We start from the raw sequence: 22,117 nt of genomic DNA, 5'->3' as shown, positions 1-22,117 counted from the left end.
CGCTTAAGATCGAATATTCACGGTACGCATGACATCCATCCCTTGTAGATGGCGGTAAAATATATGAAACACAGGGAAGGAAATATTGATCGACGAGAAGGATTTGTTTTCCTTTCCCTCAATATCTGCCCTTAGGTCTCGAGACGCGTTTGATACGACTTGCTCAGTAGAACTTTATCAACTACTGATTTACCTGGTTATTTCCCTTCCTCGATCAATGCATCTTTTGCCAGAAAATGATTTTAGTATATTTTATTTCGCATTATTCTTCCAACTCAATTAACTGGAGAAAGTCGTCCTTTTCTCCTGGCCTCCAACACGAGCGGAAATGAAGAAATTGTGCAAGTTAATCTAAAGTGCGTGCGCTTTAACTCGTCTCAAAAGTTTCGAGTCGTACCTTAACTCAAATCTTTTCGGATTTCACAGTTTCCTTATGATATATTTCTACCAAGAGAGAGGTTACCATTGATTGAAAATTTCTTTGTTATTTCCCCGATGACCTTTCAATTTCGTTGTTCGTATTCAATTGACGTAGGACATGGTTATTCCCCTGTTGACTTTCACTTTCGTACTTTATCCTTAATGGCTTGATAAACGACGGTCCTGCGAAGCACTGAATAAACGCATTTTTACGATTCACACTGTTTTACGCTTTTGGTTATTATGTATTCATATTTTTGTGTAAAATGTTCTCATTAAACGGTTTGCTTCATTTCACTGCTATCGTGAAGTGGATAGACTGCTTATGGTTCCTGTCTTAGTGGTTGAGCGAAGAGAGGAGAAATGAATTTAAGCGAGGGAGCTGAAGGAAAGTTGGGGGGAGGGGAGGGACGTCATTTCGCTCTTTCAGTTCACCAGCTACTTTTCAAAACTTCCCCTGTTTACTTTCACTTTCGTACTTTTTCCTTAATGGCTTGATAAACGACGGTCCTGCGTTGCACTAAATAAACGCTTTTTTACGATTCGCACTGTTTTACGTCTCAAAAGTTTCGAGTCGTACCTTAAGTCAAAACTTTCCGGATTTCACTGTTTCCTTATGAGATATTTCTACTGATATGTTACCATTGATTGACAATTTCTTTGTTATTTCCCCACGGTAATTTCCCCGATAACCTTTCAATTTCGTTGTTCGCATTCAATTGACGTGGGACATGGTTATTTCCCTGTTTACTTTCACTTTCGCCTGTTATCCTTAATGGCTTGATAAACGACGGTCCTGCGTTGCACTGAATAAACGCTTTTTTACGATTCGCACTGTTTTACGTCTCAAAAGTTTCGAGTCGTACCTTAAGTTAAAACCTTTTCGGGTTTCACTTTTTCCTTTAAGATATTAAAGGAAAAATTACCCCACGGTAATTTCCCCGATAACCTTTCAATTTCGTTGTTCGCATTCAATTGACGTGGGACATGGTTATGTCAAATACACAGAAAAAAGCCGTAATAACGCTTATTGAGAAGAAAGGTAAAGATCGGTGTTTCATTGAGAATTGGAGACCTATCTCATTGCTTAATGTTGATGCTAAGATAATGTCGAAAGTTATCGCTGCCAGAATAAAACAGGTTTTGCCAAATGTAGTTCACAGCAACCAAACTGGGTACATCAAAGACCGATACATAGGCGAAACTGTTAGGTCTATCTTTGATACAATGGAACTCACAGATGCTGAAAACATTCCTGGCCTTTTAATATTTATTGATTTTCAAAAAGCCTTCGATACCCCAGAATGGGACTTTCTTCTTAAATGCCTTGATGCCTTTAACTTTGGACATGATTTTATACATTGGGTCAGGCTATTCTATAAAAACATTCAAAGTTGTGTTATAAATAATGGTACTGCCTCAGATTATTTTACCCTTAAACGCGGTGTCAGGCAAGGTGATCCGCTTTCCCCTTATCTTTTTGTTTTAGCCGTTGAAACCCTCGCAATTGCTATTCGAAACAATGATAAAATTAAAGGTATAAAAGTAGGGAATGAAGTGACAAAAGTACTCCAATTTGCAGACGACACAACAGCAGTTCTCTCAGATGTCAATTCGGCCCTTGTTCTTTTTCAATCTTTGAAACACTTTGAGCTGCAAGTTAACAATTCAAAAACAGAGGGATTATGGATTGGCGCGTTGAAGAACAATGACAGCAAACCCCTTGGCATCAAATGGCCAAACGAACCAATAAAGGCCTTAGGAGTCTTCTTCACCTACGACAAAACACTGCTCTATGAAAAAAATTTCAGGGAGAAACTTGCCAGCATTAAAAAACTTATAAATATCTGGTCATCTAGAGGACTCTCTCTTTACGGAAAAGTTGTTATTATTAAAAGCCTGCTCTTATCAAAGCTAATGTATATTTCTTCATTGTTACCCACTCCTAACTATGTTATAAAAGAAGCAAATCAGCTGTTGTTCAAGTTTTTATGGAAGGGTGTTGATAAAGTGACGAGACTGTCGACAATAAACAGTTACAAAGAAGGAGGCTTAAAGATGGTGGATTTAGATTCACAGATCAAAGCTCTTAGACTAAGTTGGATGAAGAGAATTTTTACTCCAGGTAGAAGCACATGGAAATCTTATCTTCAGTATATTTTAAAGAAAAATGGAGGCTTCCTACTTTTTAGCTGTAATTACAGCCTGAATCTCTTGGAAATCAACTCTCCGTTTTACAGAGAACTACTACAGTGGTGGGCCGAATTTCGTGACAATTTCGCAGAAAACAAAGATTGGCAATTTATCATTTGGAATAATAAGGAAATATTAATTGACAACAAACTAGTTTACTATGGACAATATTTCAGATCTGGCATTATCTCTGTAAATGATCTTCACTTCGATGTAGACAACTTAACTTCTTACGATGGGATCGCTAAAGAAATAGATGGAAGTAATTTCTTAACGTGGACTGGACTGCGTAATTCAGTGCCACCCAACTTGAGACAACTATACTCCAGTTCTACTGTAGACGTTTGCTCTACTGCGAAGCCATCCTTTAAACACTCTAAGTGCGTATTCGATGTAACCAAGACCAAATCAAAACACTATTACGCCCTTCTAATCGGTGCCAAGGCTCGCCTTCCTAATAATAGTACCAATTTGAAACGCGAATTCAATCTCGCAGAAGAACAACTTGGAAAAATTTATCTACTCCCCCATACTGTCACTAGTGAACCTTACTTAAAAGCATTCCAGTACAAAGTGCTAAATTCAATCCTGTACACCAACGATAAATTGCATAAAATCGGTTATACTGAAAATCGTTATTGCTCTTTGTGCAGTCATGAAAACGAAACTTTGTACCATCTTATGTTTCACTGCCCTTATTCACGAAAGTTTTGGGAAGCCTTTGAATTATATTTTCTCCAGGTAACAAATCAACAAATAAATCTCAATTCACAAGATGTTCTTCTTGGAGTCATCTCCTCAAAATGCCCCCTGCTAAATTATTTGATAACCATCGGCAAATTGTTCCTGTGGGATTGCAGAAGGAATGGAGTTCTTCCCAACATAACCAACTTTCTAGCAAAAGTAAATATCAAATTACAAACAGAAAAATACATTAGTATCAAGAATAACACGCTCAAAGAATTCTATGATAAATGGAGCTTTATTTATGATAGCTAGAGTTAGTTAGACATAATTTGCTGACTACCGGATACTATATATTATATTACATCATGAATGTTAAAATTGTAGTCAATAAGTTTTTTTTTTTTTCCATTTTTCGATTAATATCTAAGTTAGAAGTGTTGTATTGTAGGTATTGTTGTATAGTAAAGCTGTACGTCTATAAGTTTTCTATTACTTATTAAGTTGGTGGCGTTATATTGTAGTATTGTGTATTGTAAGTCCGCAAGTACTATTGTATTTAAAGTGGTCTATGTCAATAAATTTATTCAATAAAAAAAAAAAAAAAAAAAAAAATTTTCTACTGATATGTTACCAATTTGATTGACAATTTCTTTGTTATTTCCCCACGGTTATTTCCCCGATGAACTTCAATTTCGTTGTTCGTATTCAATTGACGTGGGACATGTTTATTCCCCAGTTTACTTTCACTTTCGTACTTTTTCCTTAATGGCTTGATAAACGACGGTCCTGCACAGAACTGTCTAAATGGTTGAGCGAAGAGGGGAGAAATGTATTTAAGCGAGAAAGCTGAAGGAAAGTTGGGGGAGGGGAGGGGAGGGACCTCACTTCGCCCTTTCAGTTCACCTGCTACTTTTCAGAAAGGGTTTACAAGCAGTCCATTCTGTAAACAATGACGTCAGCAACATTCTTCTATTTATCAAAGACCAGATACTTGCGAGTAGCAAAGCCTTTCAGATTATAGTACAATAATTTTATCAGGTTGCAGCACTGGGATATTCAGCATTCGAGATTGAACCTAAGAAGATTGAGAATGATGTGTTATTCAATCAGTGACACAGGCACCCTCTGAAAAAAGAAATCCTAAATTCAATTTACAGAAAAGCAGTAAAATGCTTACATTATTTCCTTTAACTACTTCATTACATAACATGATATCCCTATTTGAATAGGGTTACCATATTCCCAAATAAGAGTAAGCGAAATAGTTGTTAGTTTTTTCTTTCAAGTAAATATGGGAAGACATTTCCACAAACTTTCGCTGACGCATGATAATTTAAGACCCTTTTGTACTCCCGAAGGACTCCAACAACTCCAGAAACCTCTTATGAGGGATTTCTTGTATGTATTCTTATTTCGGAATACGGTCAATCGAGCTCCCCTGTACCTAATTTTCATCAACTATCGGTTTAAGGCGGATGTTGATGACTCTCAAAAATATATTTAAAATTCCGTCGTCATCAACGATCTGCTGCCAAAACTGTTATATTTGTATTGTGATATTGGAAGCCGTTTTAACTTGTCATGAAAATATGATAAATAATGGCCTGGGATGTAAAATGAATACCACCTGCAGGACTTGTTTAAATTAGCTTTGTGTTCGCAAGTGTAAGCACTTTGTCATTGGACAGGGAGTGCCTCGGAACTTAACTGAAGAAGGTAAGGGAATCGAAAAAGATTTCTTTTACGCAATTTTCTTGCGTTTAACAACTTTGATAAAATTTCACATAAAACATACATAACATTTTATTCAGGAGGCTTCAACACAAATACAAAAACATCCTGAATAGGGAAATCGTGAGGTAAACCCTGTATAAAAAACAATTTCCCTAACTAGAAACTTACAAAAATATTTTAAAATTTCTAGAACTAGATAAAATTCGATGGCTACTGATTCAATAAATATTCAAGAAAATTTTAAGTCTACTCTTAAAAACAGATAATGATTCAGCATGCACAATATATCCTGGCAAGTCATTCCATTTCCTCACAATGCGAATACTCTTCTCAAGTAAAGTTCATAGTCGTGGTTAGCTCTTGTACCAGTACTTTTGGCAAACTCAAAGAAATCTGGGAAAGAGAGGTGGTCAATACCAAAAACTATCTTATAACATTGAACCAGAGATAGAAATTCTCTTCGCTTCTCTAGTGTTTGCCATTTCAGTAAGCTACAACGATGTTCATAACTCATTTCGCCACGTTTCTACCAAGTCGCGAAGCTCTTCTTTGAAGTACGGGCTCCAAACAGGAGCCGCATACTCAGGTATAGGCCTGACCAGTGACTTGTAGAGTTGCGAAAACACATCCTGGTTGTTTGTTTCGATGGACCGCTTTATCCATTTTTGCCTTATTTACCGTGGCAAAGACATGCTTGCCACAGAACAGGTCAGAAGAGATGGTTACCCCGAGGTCCTTGATGTTCTCTACTGACCTAAATTGCCCTCCCAGCGAATAAACAGGTTTAGTTTTATCCTTTCTATGTGTAATACGCATCACCTCGCATGAATCCGGATTAAAGTGCATCTGCCATTTATTTGCCCATACGCCTAATCGATTTCGTGCGATTCGGTCTCAAAAAATTCAACTGAAGTTAGAGGAGTTCGAAATGACATCCAACGCGACATTTTCCCTTTAACATCCGGGTTCAAAGAGACAAACCTCGGCTCAAGAAGTAGATTTGTACCTTTTGGATGAGAGAAATCTTAATATTTCATCCTTCAAACGAAAGCTGCCTTACAACACCGCTTCCCACAGTGCTACCATGACATATCCCCCTTACAGTCTATTGAAAACAAACAGTTGTACGGTTGGGTTCATTGAAGGCTATTAACGTTTGAAAAAAAAATTGCTCTTTTGTTATTCCACATATGTGGCTTTTTGGCGCCTCCATGCTACCTTAAAATTCATGAATAAAATATTCTTCCATTTTTCCTGCTATGATGTCTGTTTCCGGCAGAAAATTGTGGTAAATAGTCCATGTTGCTATGAAAACTGAGTTCGTGACACCAATTAACCAATTCCATTTTCTTATAAACATAGGTCCAAGGTATAAGCCTGAGCAGATAACTGAATTGTCGCCGATGAAAATAAGCGGGTATATCCTCTCGGAATGCTTAGTCTGAACTTTCCACACACACAAAAAAAAAAAAAAAAACCCGAAATTTGCCAAGAAATGGTTTGGAAGTTTGTTAGTCTGAACATTTTCGTAGGTCAAGTATAATTACCCAATTATACGTCAAGTTAGCTGGTTACCCAGACTTTTAGTCTCCTTACTGCGTATACGTATTTCAAATTAAAGCATTCTCATTGTCCAGTTATAATGGGATATGCTTACCCATAATAAAGCTTAAGGTGTTATCTACTTAAGATTTCACTGTTTTGTTGCTGTATTCGTTTTTATTCGGGTACCCGCTTTATTTCCATCGTCGACAGTTCAGTTATCTGCTCAGGCTTATGCCTGGGACTTGTGTTTATAAGAAAATGGAATTGGTTAATTGGTGTCACGAACTTAGTTTTCATAGCAACATGGACTATTTACCACAATTTTCTGCCGGAAACAGACATCATAGCAGGAAAAAATGGAAGAATATTTTATTCCTGAATTTTAAGGTCGCATGGAGGCGTAAAAAAGCCAAATATGAGCAATATTAAACGAGCAATTATTTTTTTAACGTCAATTATAGCTTTCAATGAACCCAACCGTACAACTGTTTGTTTTCAATAGACTGTAAGGGGGATATGTCAGGAGAGCACTGTGGGAAGCGGTGTTGTAAGGCAGCTTTCGTTTGAAGGATGAAATCTTAAGATTTCACTCATCCAAAAGGTACAAATCTGCTTCTTGAGCCGAGGTTTGTCTCTTTGAACTCGAATGTTAAAGGGAAAATGTCGTGTTTGATGTCATTTCAAACATTACTAACTTCAGTTGAATTTTTTGAGACCGAATCAATATACCCGTATAAAAAGTGGTAAATTCGTTTAATGTATCTTTAGGTCAGTTGGAAAACAAAAAACTACAGGATATAATTTTTTTTGAACAACAACAGCAAAAGACAGAGTGAAAAGCCTATCAGTAAAAACTAACCCCTACAAGGTTGTATATTTTATCTTCGATGTAACTCCAACGAATTTTAAACACGCAATATGAAGAAGACGATGATTAAATTTCTCAAACGTCTTAGTCACACTGCTGAGCATTTTCATAAACCTCACTTGTTGTGAAATTCTTAAAATTACAGTTATTTACCTAAATTATACATAATCGAAAGTGTTCGGCCGGTAAAACGTTCGGATTATGTCTTTGTTCGGGTGAAAAAAATTTTGGAAATTTTTTTTTATTCGAAAGTTTGTTGTTAAAGTATCCGGCTCTGAATAAGAACGACTTGCACACATTATGATTGGCTCCCTGCTAATACGCTGTCAGTGCATTTCCTACCGGTAAAAAAGACGAGGGAAATAACAGAAACGAAATTGACAAACTTCCTCTCAACACAAATGACAAGTATTGAAAAGGTAATAACATTTTTAACAATTTAGGAGTTGTCGAGATAATAAAGCCATGGCTTTGCACTTAGTATCTTAAATTCAAACATGTATTCCATTTCCTTATAATTTTTCTTCATGTTTCACCGCTGAAATCTATCAATCATTCGTTCGTTCGTTTATTCGTTCCTTCTTTCTCTCAATTTTCTTACGTTTAACAACTTTGATAAAATTTCGTACTATCCGGTCTCAAAAAATTCAACTGAAGTTAGTTCGAAATAACATCCAACACGACATTTTCCCTTTAACATCCGGGTTCAAAGAGAGAAACCTTGGCTCAAGAAGCAGATTTGTACCTTTTGGATGGGTGAAATCCTAAGATTTCATCCTGAAAACGAAAGCTGCCTTTCAACACCGCTTCCCACAGTGCTCTCCTGACATATCCCCCTTACAGTCTATTGAAAACAAGCAGTTGTACGGTTGGGTTCATTGAAACCTTGGCTTTTTTGCGCCTCCGTGCGACCTTAAATTCAGGAATAAAATATTCTTCCATTTTTTTCCTGCTATGATGTCTGTTTCCGGAAGAAATGTTGCTATGAAAACTAAGTCGTGACACCAATTAACCAATTCCATTTTCTTATAAACACAAGTCCCAAGGCCGGCATAAGCCTGAGCAGATAACCGAACTGTCGCCGATGGAAATAAAGCGGGAACAACAACAAAACAGTCAAATCTTTAAAAGATAACATTTTTTTTACGAGTAAGCATGTCCCATTATAACTGGACAATGAGAATGCTTCAATTTTGAAATAGGTATACGCAGTAAGGAGACTAAAAGTCTGGGTAACCAGCTAATTTGACGTATTATTGGGTAATTATACTTGAACTACGAAAATGTTCGGACTTCGGACTAACAAACTTTCGGAATTTTTCTTGGCGCATTTCGGGTTTTTGTAAATTTATTTAACGCATCTCCCGGTTAGTTGGAAGGATATAATTATTTTGAGCAACAACAGCAAAAGACAGAGTGAAGAGCCCATAAAAACTAACTCCTTCAAAGGAATTTTAAAAGACGCAGTATGAAGAAGACAACAATTAAATGTCTCAAATTTGTTAGTGCACTGTTGAGCATTTTCTTAAACTTCACTTGTTGCGAAATTCTTAAACTTGCAGTTATTTGAGCATTTGCCTAAGTTATACATAACCGAAAGTGTTCGGCCGGTAAAACGTTCGGATTATGTTTTTAATCGGGTGAAAAAATTTTGGACATTTTTTTATCCGAAAGTTTGTTATTTTAAAAGTATCCGGCTCTGAATATGAACGACTTACACACATTTAATTGGCTCCCTGCTAATATGATGTCAGTGCATATCCTACCGATAAAAAAGACGCGAGAAATAACAGAAAGGAAATTGACAAACTTGAAAAGGTAATAACATTCCTAATAATTTAGGAGTTGTCGAGATAATAAAGCAATGGTTTCGCACAGGCTTGTCGAAAATATGGCTCAGTAAAACTCAAAATTCTTATTGAGTTAAACTATTATTTATATTTCATAGCCTCCCCTCCCCATCCCGAGCAAGATATAAGTTTACCTCCCTAAGAAACGGCAAGAGAGTAAAATGCCATCTCGTGAAAAGTGCTCTAAAAGTTTCTGGGTCTTGATTGTTGACATTTTTGATAGCGCATATAAAATCTGGGTTAAAAAAAAAAGAGCTACAACTGAACTGTTATCGACGTTACAGGAAGAGTTGCCAATCCCCAGCCCCAGAGGGTGGGGAGATGAAAGATCTTGAGAACGAGGTTTGTTCTGTCATACCACAGAGGGAATAACGGAAGAAAATTTTCCTTTTTATGGTTTTTTAGCTTTAAGTTCAATAAGCAGCGAATTTTCTACGTTTTTTTTGTGTTCAAGATTTATTTTAACGGTTAACTTTCGACTACAATAGATGAGGAATATTTCCTAAAAATGGAAAATGTTTATGAAATTTATGATTACCCTATATAGCTAATTGTCACGTGCGAATGGCCATACCAACTGAGTGATTTCACTCACGTACAAGAAAGTCAAACTGGACTTCAAGATAAACCAAATTTTGACTGAAAAAAAAAAAAAAGGAAAAAAAAACTTGTTTTGAGCTGCACGTATTGAGTTGTGCAAATTAGTGATGTACGTTCGGGGATAAACTAGAAAAGCGCCGATAACGAATTGCACGAAACATTAAGGTAAGAGGTTCATATTCCTGCTGAGGTCTCCATTTCCTGTTTACAGATGGATAGAAGCAAATTCTGGTTGTTCTTATCGCTACTGTTGTTGCTGGGCGTCCTCACCTCAGCTGATGCTCGCCTCTACAAACGGGACGAAAAAAATGGTGTTTATTTCGCCAATTTTGCAAAAAATCCATCTGTGCGTCTCAAAGCCTTTGTTCTGGAAACTTTGATGGCCTCTAACCACAGGCAATGCACTTTTGAATGCATCAACAACAAGCATTGCTACTCAGTAAATTTTGCTGCTTCGCTTGATGGCGGAAAGCCTTCTTGCCAGTTGTTGAACACCGACAAGTTTATGAACGCGCATGCTTTAGTCGCCGACGAAAACTTTGACCATTACAACATTAAGGTAGGAAACTACGGGGTTATTTGTTACAGCAAATGTCCTTGCTATGGATTGTGTTGTTCTTTAGGTTAATTTTCAAACGAAAATATCGTTTCACAAACAAGGCCTGTAGCCAGTTTTAAGGCAATCAAGGCAGTTTTCCCCGAGTAAACATCTTCGTTTTCCCTATTTCCCCCCGGGAAAGAAACTAGCCTAGTAATGTGCCAGCGACAGCTTCGTTTATTTGTAAACAAAGCGATTTAAAGTGAGGTATCAGTATATGTTATAATGCATTTTTTTGCCTGTCGCCCGTCAGGAAAAACCGCTGTTTTGTTTCAGCGGGAAACCTAATCCCTCCCTAATGCCGACTGCAAGGCACTACGAACAACCTTGAGGGAAAAAATAACAGTTCATTTAAGATTTCAAAACTCCACCGATCAAAGCGCGCTGTCGGCGAGTGCTCGTTTTATAAACAGGCTGCAAATGATATTTAATGCAAGCTATGGGTGAGAGGTGCAGATGGGCAAGATTAACCCAACTTTGAAACGGAATATGTAGATTAGATGACTGGAATAAAATAGTTCCAGTATTATACATTTCTTTCCCTTTTCAGACGCCTTGCATGAGTAGCCCTTTTAGCAATCAAGCAACCTGGGCCTTAAAAAGATTCGGTGAACCAAATTAAAATAATTCCTCGTTTTACGCTTGTTTTTAATTTAGACACCTTGCATGAGTAGCCCTTGCAAAAATGAAGCCACCTGTCAACCGATTTACAACAGAGACGAATATCAGTGTATTTGCAAACCAGGTTTTACTGGAGAGGATTGCGGAACGGGTCAGTAGCCATGTTAATAGAGGTATTGGTATTTGGTTATCTAATGCATACCTTTCTGATGGGTAACTCAATTTGAAATTTTAAACAAAGACGAACATAGCAGCCAGAAATCGAAAAAAAGCCGTTAGAATAATTTTAATTTTAAAATGAAGGCAAACTGACAAGACTTCTTGGAACGTTTTCTTCACTGCTAAAATATATGAATGGATAATAAATAAATAAAGAATAAACGAAAGAACGAAAAAATAAATAAAAATAAATAAATAAATAAAGGAATGGCTTTTTTCTTTAAGGACGGTGCCTACTAATATCGAAGTATTTTTGTGCGGCTTATGACTATGCGGGAAAAGCAGATCTTAGGAAGGCCTATTAGAATCCAAAACGAAAATAGGGTGTAGCCACGCATTTTTCAGAGATAATTAAGCAATAATATCTCTAAAAAGCGCCAAAATATGAAGCGATGTATGGGATTTTTTCCGAAATTGAAGCTTAATTATCTCTGAGAAATGCATGGTTACCCCCAATTTTCTTTCGAGATACCAAAAGCGTTTGCTAAGTTCTGCTTTCTCCGCATAGTTTTAAACCGCGTAAAAATATTCCTGTATTAGCAGGCACCACCTATAGGAAACCCGAGTATATCAAGATGCGCAAAACGTATGCGCAGTAACAATAGTAGGCACCGTCTTTAAATTATAACGAGTGTTCAAGCAGCCCCTGTGGTTTGAATAGAGGGGTGTGCGTGGAAGACGTTAACGGATTTTTCTCACTCTTAAGTGTTGTGTGGGTGGTTACTAGATTTACGTACTAACGTGGCATGGATTTAAGAACAAAGGAAATATTGTATGGGTGTTGAATGAAAATTTAAACCGTTTTAAATTTGATTCAACATGCTTTCGACATTTTTACGCTTTCAACAGTTGTAGACGTACGATAATATTTAGCTTTATTTAACTCCATTATTTTCACTCTTCGCTGCAAGCACAAATATTTATTCACTTTCTTGCATTACATTTTTGCTTCATTGAAACTGAGTTCTTATTATTTTCGGTAAATTAACTTTTCAATTAGGGAAAACAACACCTCTGGAAACTTATCTTTAAAAAAATTATTTCCCTTAGAAGGTGTTTTCAGCTGTGAAATTGGAAAGGGATATAGCCTTTCTCTAATGAACGTTTGTTTTAAGCTCGCGCGCGCTCACACCTTGGAGCCGGAGTTCGCATAATGATTAGTTTAGTGAGCTTCATTAAAATCTAGCTTCGCTCGCACACTTTCACACCTCAAGGTTTCTTGTTGCCAACTCAATCATTCTCAGTTCAATTTTTACTCTTCCTTTAGCCTTAAACTAAAATCTGTTTCGACAGGATCTTAGTAAAACTTGATTACTTTCAGGCTAGCGATTTGAATTGCTGTATTGGAATTCAGCCTTTCAAATTTCTTAGGTTTTCCAAATTTTTGCACGAACAAAGAAACTGTATCTAAATTCTTATTCCTTTCACAATCCGACTCATCACAGCTGCGAACACCTAGTTTTCGCATAATTACGTTTATCTTTAGAAAAACCAATTAACTTTAACGTTCAACATGAATAGAGCTGCTTTGTAAACCATAATCAGATTCAGTAGCAGAATGAGAAGCATGAGTAGCAGAAGTAATTGTTACTTCATCTCTTGATCTTCTGATCCTGAACTGTAAAAACCTCAACTATCTTCACGAAATAAAATAAGTTGGACCAAACCTTGGACTCTTAAAATCTGTCCCGTAACACAATGCTGAACGACCTGTTCAAACGCCCCCAACATTCGGTTCAACAACTGTCTTGAACCAAATGTTGAAACCGTTTAAACGAGCCTTTACTTTTGTATTACTTGTGATCTATTTTTCTCTGGCTTGTGTAGATCGTTGCATATATCAAATACACCCATTCTTTTTCGTATTTTGTATAATTCCATGTGCATTTTGTTTCCTGTTGTGTGATGGATAATATTCGATTGATCTAGTGATCATGATCGACTGTAAAAATCGAATGGCGAATGAATGAAAGAAAGAGAGAAAGAAGGAACGAATAAACGAACGAACGAATGATCGATAAATTTCAGCAGGGAAACATGAAGAAAAATTATAAGGAAATGGAACACATGTTTGAATCGAAAATACTAAGTTAAGACACGCTATTTTTCCCCTTAGATATCAACGAGTGTTCCAGCAATCCCTGTTTGAATGGAGGGACGTGTGTGGACCAGGTTAATGGATTTAATTGTACATGCACGGCTGGATACACAGGAGTACAATGTGAAAGAGGTAATTGATTGTATGACATTCCATGGCACGAAATCAGTGGCATTAGTTTTACCTTATTTTTGAAGCACCTAACGTAGGAGTGCTGCTAACCCTTTGATATGTTTTGATGCCTGTTTCAGTCCACCTTTGTCACATCAAAGCCGAAGTTTCGTTCTTTGTGTATGGGTCTTAATAATTTGCAATATGTACAGCGAGATTTCCAATTTTCTTGTGTGCATATTGAGGGCTGCTTAAGAATATGGACGTGGATATCTTGAAAATAAAGTCTTTACGCCCCGATTCGGTCCTTCGGGGTTTTGAAAACGTTTGTAATAAAATACGCACCTAATTTTTGTAAAATCTGCAATGCCTCTATGCTCCAGGGCGCTGTGCCTCGTATCTTGAGGGGGATTGTAGATGATAACGATGATTATAAATGGTGATGATGATGATGATGATGATGATGATGATGATGATGATGATGAGGAGGAGGAGGAGGAGGAGGAGGAGGAGGAGGAGGAGGAGGAGGAGGAGGAGGAGGAGGAGAATGTCATGCACTATTTTGGGAATAAAGGTCTTACAAATGCCACCTTATCTTGGCTGTCCACATCTTTTTCTCTCCTTATCGGCCAATATCAAACGTTTCTGAGGGCTGAAGTATTAGTCATTTACTGTTTTAAGACTTTCAACACCCACCTTTCAAGTGTTCTATAACCGAACAACGTTCGAATTAACTAAAAATTCTGCCTTTTGCAATTACAGAAAACTGGATTCAGATGAACCCTTCTGAAGTCTGCTTCGGAGCCAAAGGTAATAGCTATGGAGCCTTCAACACTCCTACTCCAGGTCGCATTATCACCTTCAAACTAAAATACAAGTCTGGCTACGTGAACTGTGCCGGGGCGTTATTACCCAAGTACCGTTCGAAATGGGGCTGTACATGGCTAAGGACCACCTATACCATGGGGACACGCATTACTGATTCTGAAAGAAATCCCATTCTTCCTAAAGGGAAGTATTTGAAGGGAGGTTGGAACTGCTTCAACAATCAGTTTTACAAGCTGCCTTGGGCAAACCCTAAATCTGACGTGCTAAGGTTTGATGATTTCACTAACCCAAAGCTCGTGTCGGCTGGGCAAAAATTCCAAGTGTGGTTCGTTGAGGACTTAACAGGCTGTGGCGAGTTTGGTAACGAATCGTCAAAGACATGCGCTGAAGTCTACGGTTTGTACGTCTGATTCGGTCTCTGTATCGTCGGACTTATGAGAACCCAACTTTGTTGTTACTTTAAACAGTAACATATCGCTTAAAGGGGCACTGTCGACACAGCGGCAAAATGAGTGCGAATGCCCCGGAGATTTGTGATTCAAGCGTGAAACCATTACGAATGCTCCACTTCAGTCGCCAAATTCACACCTGTTACCACAAATTTTTTTTGGTTGAATAAGATATGTAATGGAGGAAGTTCGAAGGAACCTTTCCTGAAAGCAACAACCTTATCTATTTTGATTTGGTCTTATCCACGCGAAATGAGGACAAGCAATGGAAATTTTAAAAATATGTCATTTTGCCGAGTAAGATTGCTCACGTGTGACGAGCATGCGCACTCATTTTGCCGCTGTGTCGGTGCTGTCACGGTGACCTTGTTGTGTTTTGGTCAAAACGGATTAACTGTTTGACGGAAAACATTTTTGCTTACATGAAGTTGCTCTTAGAAAACCGAGAAACTGATAATATTACGGATTTTTCCTAGGAAGAACGAACTATAATCTGTTTTTAGCGACTGCTCTAAAATACACAAGAACTTGGAAAAAGTTGTAATCCATTTCCATCCTAGCTAACCGCCGCCAAACATAATTGATATTAGGGAGCTTTAGCAACGACGACGGCGACGGCAACGACAACGCCGCAAAACAATAGGTTTAATGAGCAAAACCAATCGTTTTGCACACGCGTTTTACATTTTGGTGCATTTCTTTGCCGTCCTCTGCAAAACAACAACGTGAAATGACCACATTTAAAGTTTTGTGGAGAACGTGAACGCACGACGATGAATTTTTCATTTTCCTTCTTAACTTGTACGGCACTCCTACCAATTTGGTTCCTGGATAGGTCGCCATTATTGTAAAAGTTGAGCGAGTTGAAATAATCGCGAAGTAGTACAAATGAAATAAACATATATTTTCAGGTGACGTTTTCGTTGCCGTTGCTTTAGCTCCCTATTAGTTTCTGTGCACTAGTAGCCATTATTTCAACGATTCCATCGGTTCAAACGTGTTTTTTGGCCACTTAAAGTGACACTAAAATAGTTGCCACTGCCCCTTTAATGTAAATGGTTAATACAGTAGACGTAGTTGCCTTAGTTTTAAACAGCCGAGTATGCATATATGAGAATGACACGGAATAAATGATATTGATGTAGGACCTTATGTAGATTTCTATAAGGAAACTGATCACTATTCGTTTAGACACAATGATAAGTCAACTCTAAAGATGAGATATGTAGAACGAATGTTCTTAAATATACTCATTTTCATAGAGTTGTGGGAACATGGAACTCCCTTCCCCTTTCCATGCATGAGGCAACAAGTGTAAATTCTTTTAAAGCCTTAGTTAAAATGTTTTTTTTTTATGGATTATTTCATTCTCTTAGTGTTTTTGTTATAATATTTAATATTTTACTACCACATTTTAATTTGCATCATTATTTTCATTTTATTACCATTGACCTGCTTTAATATGGGGTCCTAGACTCTTTTGCATTTCATCCCTTGGCTTTTGTTTTTTGTATGCCATAAATATTAAATAAATATAAAATAAAAATAATGATGTATTATTCAGTCAGTTACACAGGCAAACATTTGCCTGTTAGAAAAACTCGGATTTCTTTTTTCCGAGTGGGTGTGATCGCACAACTTGCAAAATGGTCGGCCAATTCAAAGGGCACACTATCCTCTCAATCACTATCATAACGATCGAGACAATTCATACTTTCTAGCTGCCTTAGCAGATTCCTTCACTTCAAATCAACTGTCCACCCAGCCCTAGCTTCGCGAGGTTTTGCGAGTCACGTATTTCTAGTACATGTTTCTCATTTATTTACTGGGATTAAAGTATGCCATCACATTTATTCCATTGCGAGTATACATAAGGCGCACGCGGTAATTCGAGCGCGTGAGGATTCTGAAGATTTGAAAGACAGCAAAGGTGTATGCCGACTGCGGTCAGCGAGAAAGAAGGGCGTTGTTTTTTTTACTCTTATATTCACGAGCAAATGTCGGTGAAAGTTTCCATTTTTGTTGTATCTTATCGTATATTATAGAAATTGAAACATGTCATTTTTAGTTTATCCTGATTACAACTGTTTTTACCATTAATTTTTTTTGATTTTTTAAATTAAAATAATAAGTATTAGTGACAAGAATTCTTAAAAGTAGTAAGAATCGCTTTCCATGTTGTAAAAAATAATTTAGCAGGGGGCATAACATTGGTTATAATAGATGTGCCCTTCCCCTTTCCACATACTTAGACTTTTTATTTTAAATTATGACGTAAAACATTGGAGAAATATTAAAATAACATAAATAAATAAATAAATAAATAAATAAATAAATAAATAACTTTTATTTACCCTCGGCAGTGTGAATGAAATGAACTGACCGAAAACTGTATCGTGACAGGCCTCTTTTGAAATATTAAAATCTAGAAATAAAAGCTAGATTTTAATATTTCGCATTTAAAAATGCGAAGCCTAGAGGACGCAAACAACAGAAATAAATAAACATACTTTTAACCATTTTCTTCGAGTATGCGTGTGTCACTTACTGAAAAAGGTTTAACCTGCCAATCGGCGATGAGCGCGAATTTATACTGTTGAGACTGAAATTATCGGAGTCGAAAAAAAACCCCAGCGTTTTAGTATACTTTTTCGAGAACATTGTCAGCTGGAATCAAAGTTAATTTCGAAATTTCGATTCTTTAGTGTATTACTGAGTTCTCACCCTTGTTTTAGACGTTTAGTCCATCAGCCTGAAATTCAGTTCTTTCAGTTAATTTTTTGACATTATTTTTACACATCATTACAGGATAAATATAAATTAAAATATAAAAGATAAATGACGAGGATGCCCATAGAGAAACCATTGGGGCGTATACCAGCTACAGGCTCCTCAAGAAAAATTACAACTTTAAATCAGGATTTTAGGCGTAGCTTATTTAATTTATCAATACATTTAGGTTAAAAAGCAGGTACACAACCAACCACACACACAGGTAGCAAAACATTAAACAGCACGTTCAAAACAGGTGTAGTCCATTTAGGAAAGATGATCTTAATTTAGAAATACTCTCAGCACATCACGAGGAAACTGATGTTTTGATCAGTCTCGCGTTTACTCTCTTTCTTACTTGCATTCTATTTTAGAGTTCGTGAATCAACAACAACTCTGACAATATTATGACGAAATTTATCAGCAATTAGAGAACAGACGGATAAAAAACTGACGTCAATGGAGAGCCACAAATATCAAGCAACGTTCAATTCTTCCAAAATTGTTGCAAACAAAGAAGTAACCAACGCCTTAAGGTGATTCTGCTGAAAAAGAAGGAGTATTTAAAATTGTCTAAGACTTGGTCCAGTTCATGACTATGTTATGAGCATTACAAAAATGCAATAAAAAATGAGGGTCACCGTGCTCGTTTTTGTGCAACCTGGATGGCTATTATAGTAAATCGATGACCCACGAGGTTTATATTAGGAACGCTAGTAATCCGAAAAGGGAACTATCATTTCTAGAAAAATTAATTTCTTGCATTAAAATATCGAAGCAGTTCAACAAAATTTACTTTAATCTTACACAACAAACTATTTTCATTGAACTGAAATTAAGATTATGAAAGAAATTAAGGATTTTGCTGCGTGTGCACGTAAGCAGCACTACCTAAATACGTGCTTTTTAAAGCATTCAAATAAAAATATCTCAAAGTAGAGTATTAAACTTTTCTTTAAATCGCGATATATAGTGGTCAACCGTATGACATTTACAGTGATGCATTAAAAAATGGCGGTCACCGTGCTCGTTTAGAAGAAAAGGACCATTTATTTCCCTGCCAAGCTTAAAGGGGCAGTATCATGGGAGATATCATGATTTTGGGCAAAAATTCGCTTAATTTAAACTTTGAACACTGTGCTAATTAATTTTAAATCGCTAATGTAAAGACATATTGATAGTGATTCTACTGAGACGAAAGGTTGAACCAAAATATAGTACAACCGATTTTTAGTGCGTTACGACAGCGAAAATTGAAAACGTCGCCCGACGTTCTCAAATTTGAACCCATATTTATTTTAGTCATCTGCTGGCGAAAATTTCCGTGGATAGTTTCTTTGCATTATGATAGTCTTTTAATGGAATTTTGGACATTAGATCTTGGCTGCTTCAACCGAATAGCGTCTTTTCGAAAATGTCTTTTTTTCAATGTGTTACTAAAAATAGCGTGATACTGCCCCTTTAACCTCAAGGAAATCCCGTAATGTTGTGCGCGCGCGCGCTCGTGCGCGCGCTAAATGACGCGAAAAATTATGCGCAGCAAGGATGCGCAATGCAATTCGATGGAATCACCTTAATAAATCAGTAACGGAAATTTTGGAGGAACTAGCTTCCATTTTACGTCTTGAACGACGCACAACGGAAGATAGTTCTATCGGGAAAATAGCGGCTCTCGACTTTTGCAAATCACATTTTACGAGAAAAAAAAAAAGAAGCGAAAAACAAACACTATTAATTAATTTATTAATTAATTAATTAAAACGCCAGTTCATAGGTCGAAAATTTAAACCCATTTTGTAATACCAGAGAAAGCGCGACCCTCTCTCCTCCGCAGAGGTTCCATCAGTGGAGAAACGTGAAAAAAAGGAGGGGAAAGGAGGAAAACGGGGGAAATAAAAAATCGGGGGCGCGCGGGGGACGATGGGAAGGGGAAAGGCGGGAGCTTCCTCTCTTTTCTTCTCCCTCCCCAGCGTGCTTTAATATTACTCTCCCCCAGGCTCTACTCGTTTAATTTCCCTCTCTCTTCAGGCTTTCTAAGAAGCCTCTGCGGAGGAGAGAGCGTGACCGAAATATGACACGCCGCCTGGGGGCCACTTGTATGTTCTGTACAAGCATCAAAGGACACGTCATTCTTACGAGCAGAGCGATTTGTTTCCCGTCCATTTTTGAATCCCCATTTGCAAGGCAACAGACGCCTTGGGTCTTTCACATCAAGCAGAACATTCAACAAGACAAAACCCATCTCCAGTCGATCCAAAAAGGGAGAAATTTACTCGCATCCTCGAAATGTTTCCACGAGACCGGAAGTATTTCCGCTTTCCCTTTCAATGTTTTGCAGTGTTGTTCGTGGCTTCTTTGCTTGTTTTTCCGTCTCTAACAAGCAGTGTGCCAAAGGGATGCGTGGAGGTGGCGCTTTATGCAAAGAATAGCATGACCCAGAGTATGACGATAGATTTAGAGCTCGTGTCGAACATCATCGACTGCATAAAAGAACTGCACAGGTTGTACAAAACAACCGACTGGAAAGCAATTTGGAACATGGTTCCGCAAGAGGTGAGAGATGTCATTCGTAACGTTCCGGATCTGGGGAAAAAGGCCCTTGCCGTTGCCAAAAGACAAAAAGGCTTGTGTTTTGTGTCAGTGTATTTGTTGTACAGAGCTGTTGATCTGTACGACCAAGCAATGAGCTTAGAGATGGACTACAAGATGTATCGGAAAGAGTTCGAATGGCTGCAAATGGAGCTGCAGCCTCTCATAGATCTGATACATAACGATCTTCTGCCAAACTGGGAATACCTGGGTACCACGATTTTACGGAAGATTACCACAGACGTGATGGTAAAATTAAAGCACTTCAACACAGAACTCAAACAGCTGGTTCGAGCCATTCACGGGGACATCAAGAAAGGCCGGAGCGTTAAGAATTGGGCTGCTGTTTTTGGATTCAGCTCTGTTCCCCTATTCGTGACATCGGTTGTAGTTGGCAATGTACCTGGGGCAGTTGCACTAGGGGTTGCTGGTGTTACAAGCTTCGCGAGCCACGCCGTTTTTGCCCACACAATCTGGAAGCTAGAATCTCTTCAGAACGATGTGGAGACAATGTGTAATGAAATCCAAGAATATCAGACTCTTCTTGAACAGAAATTGACCTTTGTAACGCTGCTTGAAACTTTTAAATTGTTAATCGGTCTTCCTGTTGTTTTACTGTTTTTATGGTATCAACGCATCAACAACCAAGGTGATGAGTACGGACGCGACAGACAGGAACGGGACGAGACGATTTCGAACGGGACGAGCACAGATACGGAGGCGACAAACGGGAACGGGACGAGTACAGGTACGGAGGCGACAAACGGGAACGGGACGGCGACAAACGGGAACGGAACAAGAACAGATACGGAAGCAACTAACGGGAACGGGACGAGTACAGGCGGGTACGGAACCGGCTAAAGGCAACAGAACGATTTCGAATGGGACGAGAACAGGTACGGAGGCGACAAACGGGAACGGCACGAGTACAGGTACGGAAGCAACTAACGGGAACGGGACGATTTCGAGCGGGACGAGTACAGGCGGGTACGGAACCGACTAAAAGCAACAGAACGTTTCCGAATGGGACGAGAACAGGTACGAAGGCGACAAACGGGAACAGAACGATTTCAAACAGGACGAAGACGGGATAAGGGCAGGTACAGAAGCGACAAACAGGAACAGAACGATTTCAAACGGGACGAGGACGGGTACAGAAGCGACAAACAGACGAGACGGATAAAAACAAGACGAGTAAGGTCGAAATGATTAAATTTGTAAATTTGTGTAGCGCATAATAGCATGACGAGATGATCAAATGTGCCTTACAGTATAGGGACACTCTCCAGATAGAATTGGAATTTTGAAATTTCTTGTTTGTACCCAAAGAACCTCTCGGAGCACGATTTGTTAAGTTGTAGCCTTTTATCTTTATTATTTCTTGGAGGTAAGCAATCCAAAAATGTTTCAATAGCTTCACAATACCGGGCCACACAAATCTTTAGTTTTTCTCTTTTTTTAAGTTGTTTTTTAATTGTTTAAAAAAAAAATGAGAAATCATTGAAGGAGGGGGTGGTGGGGGAGACTGATGAAGTTTGGGCGAATTGAGTAATTTTGCATTTGAAGGTAATTACAAATTAAAACTCCTAAAGGGTCTTGATAGCAGCGGGCAAGTCAAAAGCGAAAAAACCTTTAAGTTTACAAAACATGTTTCGACAGAGACTTCTGTCATCTTCAGTTGGTTAATGTACAAAGCGTTGGAAGTTGAATTTATAATAAGTAGACAAAAATGCTAATTATTATGAACGGTGACAACAAAATGAACATGAAACGTGACAATGTGAGAATTATAAGGATAATTTTAGATTTACAAGGTGTAATTGTTGATTCAAGGAAGGTTGTTCTCTTTGAATATGAAAGGCCTCTTTTATCTTGAGTTGGAAAATGGTAAAGGCGTGATGTAAAATATGGAAACAATCTAATGAACACGAGGCG

The 22,117-nt window shown here is 37.9% G+C and overlaps 1 protein-coding gene across 2 annotated transcripts; it reads left to right on the top strand.

Annotated features, from left to right (window-relative positions):
* The first annotated feature begins 19,428 nt into the window (after positions 1-19,428).
* LOC146482693 (uncharacterized) lies at positions 19,429-22,070 on the top strand. 2 transcript variants are annotated; one of them, XM_085106780.1, is made up of 2 exons: positions 19,429-20,930; positions 21,024-22,070. In XM_085106780.1, the coding sequence occupies exons 1-2, from the start codon at positions 19,880-19,882 to the stop codon at positions 21,041-21,043; spliced, it is 1,071 nt and encodes a 356-aa protein (XP_084962906.1). In that variant the 5' UTR covers positions 19,429-19,879; the 3' UTR covers positions 21,044-22,070. The 2 variants fall into 2 exon arrangements, with proteins under 2 accessions (XP_084962906.1, XP_084962905.1); XM_085106779.1 differs by having other exon boundaries at positions 19,439-22,070.
* The last annotated feature ends 47 nt before the right edge of the window (positions 22,071-22,117 follow it).

The sequence above is a fragment of the Pavona decussata genome, unplaced genomic scaffold, assembly GCF_977016875.1.
Source record: "Pavona decussata unplaced genomic scaffold, jaPavDecu1.1 SCAFFOLD_44, whole genome shotgun sequence".
NCBI lineage: Eukaryota > Metazoa > Cnidaria > Anthozoa > Scleractinia > Agariciidae > Pavona > Pavona decussata.
The sequence above is the reverse complement of the archived record's forward strand: the minus strand, read 5'-3'. Positions and strand labels throughout refer to the sequence as shown.

Coding starts and splice junctions, on each gene's coding strand:
- LOC146482693 (XM_085106779.1), top strand. CDS start 19,880: ATGTTTCCACGAGACCGGAAGTATTTCCGCTTTCCCTTTCAATGTTTT.